Source organism: Ailuropoda melanoleuca, chromosome 5, assembly GCF_002007445.2.
Source record: "Ailuropoda melanoleuca isolate Jingjing chromosome 5, ASM200744v2, whole genome shotgun sequence".
Classification (NCBI taxonomy): domain Eukaryota; kingdom Metazoa; phylum Chordata; class Mammalia; order Carnivora; family Ursidae; genus Ailuropoda; species Ailuropoda melanoleuca.
Genome location: NC_048222.1, coordinates 129,589,011 through 129,601,874, shown reverse-complemented (window position 1 = coordinate 129,601,874; position 12,864 = coordinate 129,589,011). Strand labels below are relative to the sequence as shown.

The following is a 12,864-nucleotide window of genomic DNA, read 5'->3' as shown; positions in this document are numbered from 1 at the left end:
GTCCCCTCCGTCCCCTCCCCTCCCCTCCGTCCCCTCCCTCCCGCAGCCTGCCCCGCGAGCCGGCCCCGCCCTTCCCCGGCCTCAGTGCGCCTGCGTGGGGCGCCGCGCGTCCTAGTCCCCGCAGCCTGGGTGGGGCCGGGCTGCAGCTGCTTTGGAAGTGGGAGAAGGCCCCGCTCCCGAAGCGACGGTGGGACAGCCTTGTGAGAACTCTGGGTTTGAGTCTCTGGGTCTTCTCTTTCCGTGGCCGCAGGAATGGTGGCCACACAGAGCTGCTCCTATGTAGCTTGGCGTAGCCGACTTTTTGCAAGGCGAGACAAGACAGTCACTGCAGCGAAGGACAGTGCGTCTTTGACCACGGTATAGAAAAAAGAGTGCAGCTTTGGGGGCCATTTCCCAAGTGTGTTTTTAAGTAAACGAACAAACAAAAAAAGGGCCAGTGGTTACTTCTTAGAGGGCCCTCTCTGAAATGTATATAGCACTTTGGTAGCTTATGTAGGAAATTTCAAAACCTCTGCCTGGGTCAGTTCTTATTTTACACACCAGCCTGGAACTTTACTGAAACTTAAATTTTTTTTTTAATTTTATTTTATTATATTGTGTTAATCACCATACAGTACATCCCCAGATTCCGATGTAAAGTTTGATGCTTCATTAGTTGCGTATAACACCCAGTGCACCATGCAATACGTGCCCTCCCTACTACCCATCACCAGGCTATCCCCTTCCCCCACCCCCTCCCCTCTGAAGTCCTCAGTTTGCCTCTCACAGTCCATAGTCTCTCATGTTTCATTCCCCCCTCTGATTACCCCCCTTTTCTTTATCCCTTTCTTCCCCTACCGATCCTCCTAGTTCTTATGTTCCATAGATGAGAGAAATCATATGATAATTGTCTTTCTCTGCTTGACTTATTTCACTTAGCATTATCTCCTCCAGTGCCGTCCATGTTGCAGCAAATGTTGAGAATTCGTTCTTTCTGATAGCTGAGTAATATTCCATTGTATATATGGACCACAGCTTCTTAATCCAGTCATCTGTTGAAGGGCATCTCGGCTCCTTCCATGATTTGGCTATTGTGGACAATGCAGCTATGAACATTGGGGTGCATATGGCCCTTCTCTTTACTACGTCTGTATCTTTGGGGTAAACACCCAGTAGTGCAATGGCTGGGTCATAGGGTAGTTCAATTTTTAACTTTTTAAGGGACCTCCACACTGTTTTCCAGAGTGGCTGTACCAACTTGCATTCCCACCAACAATGTAGGAGGGATCCCCTTTCTCCACATCCTCTCCAACAATTGTTGTTTCTTCTTGTCTATTTTTGCCATTGTAACTGGCGTAAGGTGGTATCTCAGTGTGGTTTTGATTTGAATTTCCCTGATGGCTAACTGAAACTTAAATTTGAGGTATACTCTATATTAAGTATGAGTATGAAATATGTAAGCATATGAGACAGAGAGACAGTGAGAGACAGAGACCAACTCCAGGATATTGCACTAGGCTGATTCAGAGAAAGCAAAGACAGTGCCCTTCATAGGCCTCCTGGTGTGGGGGAGGAGAGGCACCAGGGCAGCAGCAGCGACAAGGCAAAAGGAGAAGCTTGCAACACTAGACAAGATCACATACTCTCAGATGAGAAGAGCAGTTCTGTGGAGATTTCAGGATAAGAGATTCGAATCTAGTCTGCTTTGGGGAATAAAGAAGTCGTCCTGTCAGATTAACTGGAGAACTAATGTAATTCTTGGTATGGAACATCTCGTTTGCTTTCACATGGGAGCCACAGGCGTAATCAGGCCCTGACAAAGTCACAGCAGAGCAGAAGTTTACTGGAAAGGAAGGCAAAATCGAAAAGTATGTGGAGCTTTTAGCATACACAAACACTCCCCTTTTGGCTTGCCTTTCCTCTTCTCTGGGAGCTTCTTCTCAAGCAGCCCAACATCTCTGCGTGGCCACCAGCTCTCCACTTCACAGCTCCCCCAGCACTCTTGACAGGGCCATGCACCTGAAGGCAGCCCTTTCTCTGCATCTTTCTGCACTCACTTATGGTCTGTGCTTTCTTTCTGCCCTTCCCCAAGAGAAGCTCCTGTACTGGCCTAGAGCATTCTTTTTCCCATACACATCTACCTGCACTCCATTTATTCATTGCCTCTCTCACTTCCTACTCTCAGAGTAAAGGAATGACATCAGACCTAACAATCTTACTGATTCTATAGGGAAATCCCCATCATGGGTTAATGACTCCTGTGTCCTGCAGCCAAGTACTGACAGAACTAATGAATGATCAGATCCAGGGTCTTGATATATCCCAGTTGGTGTTTTCTTTCGCTTCCAGTTAACATTGATTAATTCAACTCCTACTCTGGACCAGGCACAGTTCTAGGTGCTGGGGAAATGAAACAAAGTAGGTCATAGATTCTGGTAGAGGAGACAGGCAATAAACAAATATCTATTTTGTCCAGTATGACCCGTGCTATAAAGAAAATAAAGCAGGCCCAGGGACTGGGGAACATTATTTTGCAAAGGTGGTCTGAAGTCATTTCTTGAGGAGAAACCTGAATTATTACCATTTAATTGTACTATTTACTGAGCACCCCAAAACTAAGGAGACAAACTGTACATCACAAAAGAAATGCAATCAAAATGCAACTGGTTTCAGAGGAGAGATTGCTAATATTTTGTCAGGAGATTCTAAAAATTGATATGACGTTTGAATTAGGCTTTGAGGGAGGATATTTAATTGGGCAATGAAGAAAAGAAAGGATGATCGCTCTTTAGGTGAACAGCAAAACCAAAAGAAGGAAAGTGCTTTTTTTGTACATGGAGTGAAAAGTGTGTAAAGAGGAACTGCCACTTAGATGCTGCTTTGAATGGCATATTTAATTGATGGATTTTGAATGACCGATTTTTTTAAACTCCTGGGTATAATAAATAATGGGCACTCAGAAAATTTCCTTTACTGTCCCTTAAAAACAAATATCCATTATCCATTTCCAAAACTCCCTGATCAGTGTCCAAAAATCATCCTCAGAATCTCTACCAGACCCTCCAGTTAACTCATTCATCTTCCTAATTAAGCTTCTCTTTCATGCATCTAAAATTAAAATCCTTCTCACTCAGTGTGTTGTCTTTATAGTGTGTTAAATTTAACTATTGCATAATTTGGGGTTGATTGTTGTACTGTTCTTGGGTACAAATAATAGATTTCAGCTATTTTCCGATGAGATGACCAGGTGGCATTCCTATCTAAAATTTTCTTTCCATTGAGGAAATATACCAAATGTCAAATAACTGATTTATAAACAAACTTTTGAAACTCGATTTTCCCACTTTCACTCCTCGCCTCCATTATTTGGATCATTCAGGAAACAGCCATTTTATTCTAAACAAGTCACTAGGCTTCTTTTTGTTACAGTTTCTACATATGCCAACCCTAATATTTTAATCATGTATCCATTGACCTACTGTGTCCCTTAAACATAATGACCGATAAAGAGAGAGAGAAAAATGGGTAATAGACTTTGTGTAATAAGTACAAGACAACTTTTCCCTAATTTTAGAAGAGTGGGAGTCTTGTGTTTTAAAAGATTATAAAATTTTCAACTAGTCTGATTTTAAAATTGATTTGTTTAGGGAGGCCTGGGTGGATCAGTTGGTTAAGCGTTGGACTCTTGATTTCCACTCAGGTCATGATCTCAGAGTTGTGAGATCGAGCCCTGCATCAGGCTCGGCGCTCAGTGCAGAGTCCACTTGAGATTTCTCTCTCTCCCTCTCCTCTGTCCCTCCCCCTGCTCACACATGCTCTCTCTCTCTAAGTAAAATCTTTTTAAAAAATTAAATAAAATTGGTTTTGTTTAATAAATTTAGTTGCTACAAATTGTAATTACTTAAAGAAGAAAGAGAGAAGACAGGAACATGAATTGCAATGAGCAGAGGAAACGAGAGAATGCCTGAGCAGGAAGGTAGGGGATAGATACCAGGGAAAGCAGGAATGCCCTGCTTCTCTGACTAGAGCTGGAAAGAGCATGTCCGCTAAGGTCAGGGAGAACTGGGTTCAAATCCCCACTGTGCTGTGCACCAGGTGTGTGATCCTAGGTTTCCTTATCTAAAGTGATGGTTAGGATTAAATGAGCTAATTTGTGAAAATGCTTAACAATTGGTTAGATCAGTTTCATTCCTCCATAGCTCTTCCTCCTTCCAAAAATGTTATGATTCTCAGCTCCTATTCTAATGACTCACCCCCCACTCTCACAATGAAAACAAAATTAACCTCCTGTGGTCCCACTGCTCTACTGCACCAGAGCCTGTCCTATCACCAGCCGATTCACACATGGCAGCCCCCAACTTTTAGGAACCAACCTGATGATTCCTGGTACCATCTCCCTTCTGCCTCCTCTTCTCCCTCATCCAGAGTCTTCCATCTGTGGCCCCTATTGACATATAGCTAAACTAGACTCTGCTCCACATACAGGCCTCCACAGTCCCCAATGGATGGTGCCAAAGACACCAGAAGCACTACTTGGAATCTAATTCAAGCCACCTACCTGGCTTCAGCTCGTCCATCCATGAGCATCTTGGAGTGAGAAGAGGAGGTGCATCCTTCTGCAGATTTTGCCCTGTTTTCCCCATCCCTTCACATCCCAGCATTGACACTGGGATGCAGCCAGCATTCTGGTGGCTCTCCTTCCTTGCCCTTTAGATTTAAAGTGATTGTAGTGTCCTTAGGGGAAAATAGGTCGATGGGTGTTCAGAACCTTGTCCTGAGCAAACAGTGCTAAATTATTAGCAGACTCTTTAATCTCCCCTTATTGAGATCCCTGTGCACACCAGAAATTAAAAGCAGAGACTCCCCAGGAGATGTTTAGCTTTAGATGTCCTTCCATTGTTTTTATTCCAAACAATATTTGTATTTATCCAGTAAAATGTAAGTCAACTTTCTTAGCAGGAGACTGGAATGTAGGTCTTAGATAAATAATTAGGTAAAGAAGATTCTCATAGGAATCTTTCAGACAGAATGTTTTAAGCTTGATTGAAACCTTCAGAGCTATGAACAATAACAAACAGTAAAAATACTCAGCCTACTTATAAACGCACACGCATCCTGACTCTCTTTTTCTCTTTTATTGCTGAATCCAGGCACCTAGAATGGTGCCCAGCACTTAGTAGCTGCACATTGAATATTTTGAAAGAATGAGTGAACAGATGAATGAGTCCATTGTGGTGTGCTGTGGGGGTTTTTATGTTTAACAATGGTTGCTATTAACTGCAAATCATTGATATTCAGAATGATGAGGAAGATTGAAAAAAAGTTAAAAGGAAACCTTGGAAGAGAATTTTTCCAGAGAAATAGATAATATTCTCAGACAAGGATTCTGAATTCTGGAGAGGACTCGTCCCTGGGTGGTTAAAGTTTTGTTTTATGACTTTACTAGTGTGTGACCTTGGACAATGATTTGATTTTTCCTAATATGGGGTGGTGGTTGGGATTAGATGAGCTCATTTATTTAATGCCTAAAAATAACAGGAAGACTGGTTTTAATTTCTCATCCCTCATTCTCCTTCCAAAAACTCTCACCACTAAACCCCACCCTCATCTTCCATGCTGATGATTCAGTCCCCACCCAACCCACTCAAAAACCAAAATTAAGTCCCATGAATCCTTTGCCCCACTGCTGCAGGACTTTCCAATTTCTCAGCACTCACCCCCCAGCCCCAGCCCACTCCCCCTCCTGGGGTCAGTTTATGGTCCTCTCAGCATTGGTTTCTTTATCTGGGGTTCTTCTTCACTCATTCAACAAATTTATTGTGCCAGACCATGGCATACATATTAACTGAGTATATAGTGATTAAAAAAAAAAAAGATACACAGGCTCTGTCCAGTTAGAGCACTCTGTCTAACAGGCTAAGTGAGGGGGCACAGCAGAATTCTGCTAACATTCGGGTAGAGGGAAGAGGGTAGGATGTAAGCTTATACAAGGAAAGCCTTCGCAGGATGAATATGTGCCTGTCCTGGCAGTCGGCCTAACAGGGATCAAAGCATGTGATGGATGGAACTACAATATTCCTTTTGTTCCCCTCTCTTTATGTAATCTTATTACTTGGATAAGATGAGAATGAACATTCAGGAAGAACAACTGAGGAGGGATTTTGGCTGAGAAAGGGGAGGGAGAGGACTCACCCTCTGAGGGATGCTGTGATAGTCACCCTCACACCCCGGACACTGCCATTGTCCTCTAAAATCTTCCAGTCTAATCCCCACTCCCTGACATCTTCCTCCTGTCCTCCACATTCTCGCACCATTCCAGCCACGTCTCCTATTACTCTTGGACATCATGCAAATCTCTAGTTCCTCTCTTTTCACCCAGCCTACCAACCTTTCTCCTGCTTCCACTGTCTTCTCTGTCCAGCTCCCAGCCTATAGTCACAGCCAGTCAATAGTCATAACAGCCACCATCTTGTCATTATCCCCACCCTTCTCTGTCCAGTCTACTATCTTCACATACCCCACTGACCTGACCCACATGTGGACTGCTGAGTGTCATTGGACACAAACAATCATACCACAGATTGGCCCTGCAACAGATTTGGGGTTATCAGTCTCAGTGGGACCCTCAGCATTTCTTAGCAACACTTTAATATGTCCTTGCTCCACTCGTTCTCCACCCAGTGTGATATTGATTTTAGTCTTTCACTGTTCTCCTTAAGAACCTAGCCTTCACATTTCTCCCAGCAGATGGCCTTAATTCCTGCTCAGCAGGCCTACTTGCCCTGAATTCTCATCCTTCTCCTACAAATGTATCGTGTTCACACCTTTCTTACTTCCCTTCTTGCTCAGGGGTTGAGAGTATCCTCTTCCTCCCTGAGGTTCATTCCCCAGGATTATGATCTTACTCTTACCTATATTTAAATCTTCTCCCTCCACTAGCTTCTTCCTCTCAGCCCAAATTAACAAAGCTGTTTAAATCAGGACTTTCTTAGTTTCAAGAGACAGAAACCCAACTCAAACTAGCTTAGGAAGAGGGATTTTTTTAAGGTGTCTGGGAAGATCTTTAACTGTAAAAAATAAGAACCCATTCTAACTATCATAAGCAAAGAATTATTAAAGAATTTTAGGCACCTTGGGACAATGTCTGGCAAGACTAGGAAATCATCCTTAGTGGGCACGCAGTCTGGACAGTGCCCAAATCACACTGCCGACTTCTCAAATGAAGAAGTTACCCCTGGCAAAGTAATGCTGTGCATAAAATGAACCTGCTAGAACCTTGGCCCTATTGCCTCTGCAATCTTAGATCTCTCCACACTACCCTGCCAAGATCTCAGAAGGTAGACTCCATGGAACATTTGTGTCCTTACCTTGCTGAAGTGGTCATACCACAGTCACACCGTGCACACTACTGGAGTGGTGGGCACCGTCCACACCTTTTCACAAGGTCTCTGCTCTACAAGGATGAAGAGCCTGGAACTACATTCCCCAGAATCCCTTGCTAGAATCTGTCCATGCGAAGAATTTGCCAAGATTTGGAAAACAGCAGAGGTGAGAGTTGCACTCCGAGGCATGGGCCGGACATGAAATTTCTAGCAAGTTCCTGAAAAGGTCTGGTGAACTGGTGGCTCCCAGGACAGGGCTGCAGAACAAGACAGTGGACTTTCTAAGGATTGTGGCAGCTTCCTGGCAAGCTCTTGAGAACCACTACTGTCTTTGGCACTTCCAGACTGAGGTATTCAATGGTGGCTTCCCTGATCTGCATTGCTGTCTTTCTAGCAGTTGGTGAAGCCACTAATACCCTATATTAAGCTTTTCATAACTGTATTAAACAGAGTGGCCTTTCTTTTCTTAACTAAACCCAGGATTCAACTGAGTTGGAGCCTTGGCAAAAAGAAGCACGTTGCTGCATCTATTTGACAGTTACAGTAAAATAACATAAAGAAGATGCAAAACATACCAGGAGACATCAATTTGGGAGATGGGGGGGAGGGGGGGTGGGAGTGGCTTCTCAAATGCCCCCAGGCCTCATGGGAGACATGCCTGGGTTCCCAGTGATAGCATTTTGTCTATTTAGGGTGAGGTCCTGCCAGATTGATCCAACCATATCACTGTGACACCACAGCACGTTATCTTTCCCTTTGACAAACCACAGGGATCTAACCGCTAAGCTCTGGGTGATTTCTTTTCTCTGCCTCTATCATGAGCCTGCTACCTAGTCCACAATTTTCCCATGAGATGCACAGTTGCTCTGCAACTATACACAGTGTTTAGGAGCCAAGGGAGGCTGAGTAGGGCAGGCCCGACCCAGCCCTGACAAGGTTACCCTCTCCTGAATCAGTCTCCAGTGGTCAGTGCTGACAGGTAGAACCTAATTGCATGCCCTCTCTAACCTCAGGGTGCTTGGGAAGTAAGCTGTAGCTTTAACTTTATGGAAGCAGGAAACTTCACTCCCACATGAAGTTCATAGGAGGGGAAAAAAAAAAAAACCAGAAATGCCAATAAAGGGGAAGTATGACAGACGACATGTGCACAGCTCTCTCTCTCTCATTTTTCTTGCTCATGCACCAGCTTTCTCCCTGTGGCAAGAACATGACTACCATTACCTCAGGATCACATTCTTCCAGCTCTACAAAAGCCTTCTTTCCCAAGTTCAACTTGGAAAAACCTGATTGGACCAGCAAGGTCACAGACCCTAGTCACACTCACCATCATAATCACATGATCGGGTGGAGAATATCCTAGAAGAGATCATTTTTGTAAATCGGGGTTTTGGAACCATGGCATCATTTTTTTTTTTAAGTTTGTCTATTTATTTTTTTAGTAATCTCTACAACTAAGGTGGGGCTTGAACTCACAATCCTGAGATCTAGAGTCACATGCTCCTCTGACGGAGCCAGCCAGGTGCCCCTCCACCATGGCACTACTGACATTTTGGGCTGGATCATTATTTGCTGTGGGGGGAAGAGAGAGCTGTCCTGTGCATTGTAGGACGTTTGGCAGCATCTCCAGCCTCTACCCCTATTTGTCACGAGCACTCCCACACACACATTGTGACAAACAAAAATATCTCCCAACATTGGCTAATGGCCCCTGCGGGGCACAATTGTCCCCAGTTGAGAACCACTGATCTATATAAGGGATTTCTTGCTGAGCCACAGCTCCGTGTTCCATTTGTTCCAGTGCCACCCAGCCTGCAGCAGCCTGTCCATCGCCAACTACACTTCTGAATCGCCAAGTGAACTCTAGACGCATTTATCTACCTGTCTGCTACTCATATCTCTACCAGGACATCCTAAAGCTAACTCAAAACCAACACGCCCAAAACTAACTCATCATTTTTCCTCTAAGATTAACTCTTCCTTTCACATTCCCTGCTCTGGTCAAAGACATCAGTGTCAATCACTCACACAGACTCCTAGCAGCACTTCTGGATCCTTCACATTCCCTCACCACCCCCATCCACCACCACATGTGAGGGGGCAGATGCTAATAACAGCTCTCCTTGTCTTACATTGGCTCCCTCCCCCGCTTGCTATTACAATAGTCTTCTACTAGCCTCTTACTTTCTCCTCTAATTTACCTTCTAAACACAAATTCAATTGTGTTACTCCATGCTGAAAATTAATAGATTTTTAGCAGATCCAAATTGCTTGTGGAAAATAGTCAGAATTCTTTAGCAATGTGCATATTGACCTTCCTGAACTTTTCCTCCAGCTTTACTCCCACCTTCTGCTTTCTTGCTAACAAACTACTTAAAAGTTCCTAATTTTGCATTTGTTATCTGCCTGCATGCCTCTACCTTCCCCTACATTCTCTTAGTTCAGAGGGTGAACTCCTATTCCTCCTTCAAGACCCACTGTAAGCATCTTTTCTCTTATTTTTCTTTCTTAATGTTTCTTTTAAGCATATGTCCTGGTATCTTGACAGCAACTTCGTGAGAGACCCTGGGCCACCTCTACCCAGTTAACTAGCTCCTAAATTTCTGACCCACAGAAATGATGAGATCAAAAAATTATTTGCTGTTTTAAGCCACTAAGTTTTGGGGTAATTTATTACACAGCAACAGATGACTAATTCAAATAGTTTAGTTACAGAGGTCAACATAAATGAAATTCTAGACCCAAGTTCCAAGTTTAAGGGGCTCGGTATTTCTACCTCAAACTTCACCCTGCTTTTGAACGATACCTATGAATTGTTTTATTTCTCCACATTCATTTTGAAACACAGGAAAAATAATTGTGTTAAAAAATGTGTTTGAGTGGGGGCACATGGGTGGCTCAGTCAGTTAAGCGTGGGACTCTTGATTTCAGCTCAGGCCAGGATTTCAAGGTTGTCAGATCCAGCCCCTGGGCGTGGAGCCTGCTTAAGATTCTCTCTCTTCCTCTCCCTCTGCCCCTCCCACCTCTAAAAAGCCTGTTTGAGTGAATTTGCTGCTCAATAATCATACAGTAACATGCAAAGGAAGAGTTCAAAATTCTATTATTATTTAATGTGGCTTTAAAGATTCAGAATGGGAACTGAGGGATCATCAAGACACATTTTCCTCTACATTCAAATTTCTATCTTTCAAAGAATCAACGACTACAGAATATCTAACAGAATCTAATTCCAATTTTCTAGATAATCAGGAATGTAATTTTGATTTCATAAAGAAAACTCTCCACTATAAAGAAAAGTTCTAAACTTTTAAAAACATTTTACTTATTTTTAAATTCACTTGTGTAGGAACAACTAAAATGGTCATCAAAATAAGAATAGATAAATGAATTGAATATTCATGGAATGGAATGGTAGTCAGCAATAGAAAAAAACACAACTTCATGGAATAATCTCAAAAACACGTTGAACAAAAGATACGGCACAAAACGATACATTCTATCCGATTTCACTTACATGAAGTTCAGGAAAATGAAAACTAAGCTATGGTGAAATCAAGAGCAGTTTCTGTAGGGGTAAAGTTGACTAAAAGAAGGAACAGGAAAACTTTCTGGGAGTGATGGAAATGTTCTTTATCTTGATTTGGGTGACAACTACATGGGTGTATATAGCTATCAAAACTCGTGATTAGTATTTACTTATGTTCATTTTACTGTATGTAAATTTTACCTCATTCTAAAAAGGACAGCATTAAAAAATAGTGCGTAATACCAAATCTACTTACGTGTCCCCACTAGAAGGATAACCTCTCTTTTAGAAGGTGTAAAGAGGGGATTCAGAACACCACGTTGAAAGAGCCTTCACATCACACAAGCGAAACTAAGTAAATATTTCCAAATATTTCCAAAAACGACCTTTGAGGAAAATAAACCTCAGCCTCCGGAGCCATGATAAATAAATACCCACTGATTCTTAGCACAAGCTGGACTTGGGTAGAAAAGCATTCACTTCGCCTCACTTCTGAGACTGCCCTGTTCAGCACAGACAGCAGACACAGGAAGGGGACCCTCCACACCGCAGAAAGGCCCCTGGGGCAGAGCCCAGCAAACAAGTGGCCGGCAGGGGGCAGGAGTCGGGCGCTCCGTGGGTGACTCAGCGTCCAGGAATCCCACATGTGCAGAGGAGGAGGGGTTCTGGCACAGGAAGGAGACAGAAAGGGAAATAACATGGAAGAAGGCCTCACAGTTGTGGACTGGGGCTGCAGAGGGGCCCCTGGGAGCTGCTGCTGGAACCGAAAAGGAACATTTGCCGCACTTGGCCGGGACCTGAGAAGACCAGGGGCCTGCACGCCACAAAAGGGGAAAGCGTTCAGGAACAGATGCGCGCTGCTCCCATCTGCGAAGGCAAAGGCAGAGAAGGCAAAAACCGTAGGCTCAGTGAGGCAGAAGCCATCATTGCGGGGGTAGGGGGGTGAGGGGGTTGGGACAATTTTGTATAGAATGCAAGCCTCTACCGATTAAATACAGACACCAGATTCCTCACCTGGTCTCCCAGGATCCGCTTTTCGCTGCTCAACAGCACTCACCCTTACCTCGGGATGAGATTCAGACTCAGGGAACATGGTTTGTAGGGTCTTTGTTATTTTGTTATTTTTCCCCAACACACATATCACAAATGTCCCTTACTTTCTTAGGGAAATACAGCTGTACCTGCAGCCCCCCACCTGTAGCTCCTTAGTGTTTCAGTAACGTGGTAGCTCCATGTCCCTGCTCTGGGGAAGTCTTTCCTAACCAACGCCCCTACTCTGGGTTAGGTGCTTTTGCTGGGCGAAAAAAAAAAAAAAGGGGGGGGGGGGGAGGGGCTAGCACCAAGCACCTTCTTCCGCTGTGGTAAAGCCTGGCCTCTGTGTATTGTGGCTGCCTGCTGATTTTCTTTTTAATTGTGAAATATCTCAAACTGTAGAAAAGTTTAAAACGATGCTTTGCTACCAACTAAAACCTTATTACAGGGGCACCTGGGTGGCTCAGTCAGTTAAGTGTTTGTCTTCAGCTTGGGTTATGATCCTGGGGTCCGGGGATTGAGCCCTACTTTCTTCTCTCACCTCAGCGGGGAACCTGCTTCTCCCTTTCCCTCTGCCCGCCGCTCCCCCCTGCTTGTGCTCTCTCTCTCACTGCCAAATAAATAAGTAAAACCTTAAAAAAATAAAATAAAATAAAACCTTGTTACAATTAATATCTTGTTAATTATATGTATTTTAAAATAAATGAAACGTTACAGACACAGAATAGTACTACCATTGTTATTCCCTGCTTATATATCTCAGTCATTTATGTTTTTCTTTAAAGATTTTATTTATTTATTTGAAAGAAAGAGAGCCTGGGGGGGGAGCGGGAGGGGCTAAGGGAGAAGCAACTCCCTGCTGAGCAGGGAGTCCATTGTGGGACTCCATCCGAGGACCCTGGCATCATGACCCCAGCTGAAGGCAGAGTTAACTGAGGGAGCCACCCA

General features: G+C 43.8%; 1 protein-coding gene across 1 annotated transcript; it reads right to left on the bottom strand.

Annotated features, from left to right (window-relative positions):
* Nucleotides 1-10,942: 10,942 nt before the first annotated feature.
* On the bottom strand, nt 10,943-12,152 carry LOC117802234. The gene is made up of 2 exons (XM_034660171.1): nt 11,899-12,152; nt 10,943-11,751 (listed from the first exon to the last, which is right to left on the bottom strand). The coding sequence occupies exons 1-2, from the start codon at nt 11,975-11,977 to the stop codon at nt 11,222-11,224; spliced, it is 609 nt and encodes a 202-aa protein (XP_034516062.1). The 5' UTR covers nt 11,978-12,152; the 3' UTR covers nt 10,943-11,221.
* Between the last annotated feature and the right edge of the window lie 712 nt (nt 12,153-12,864).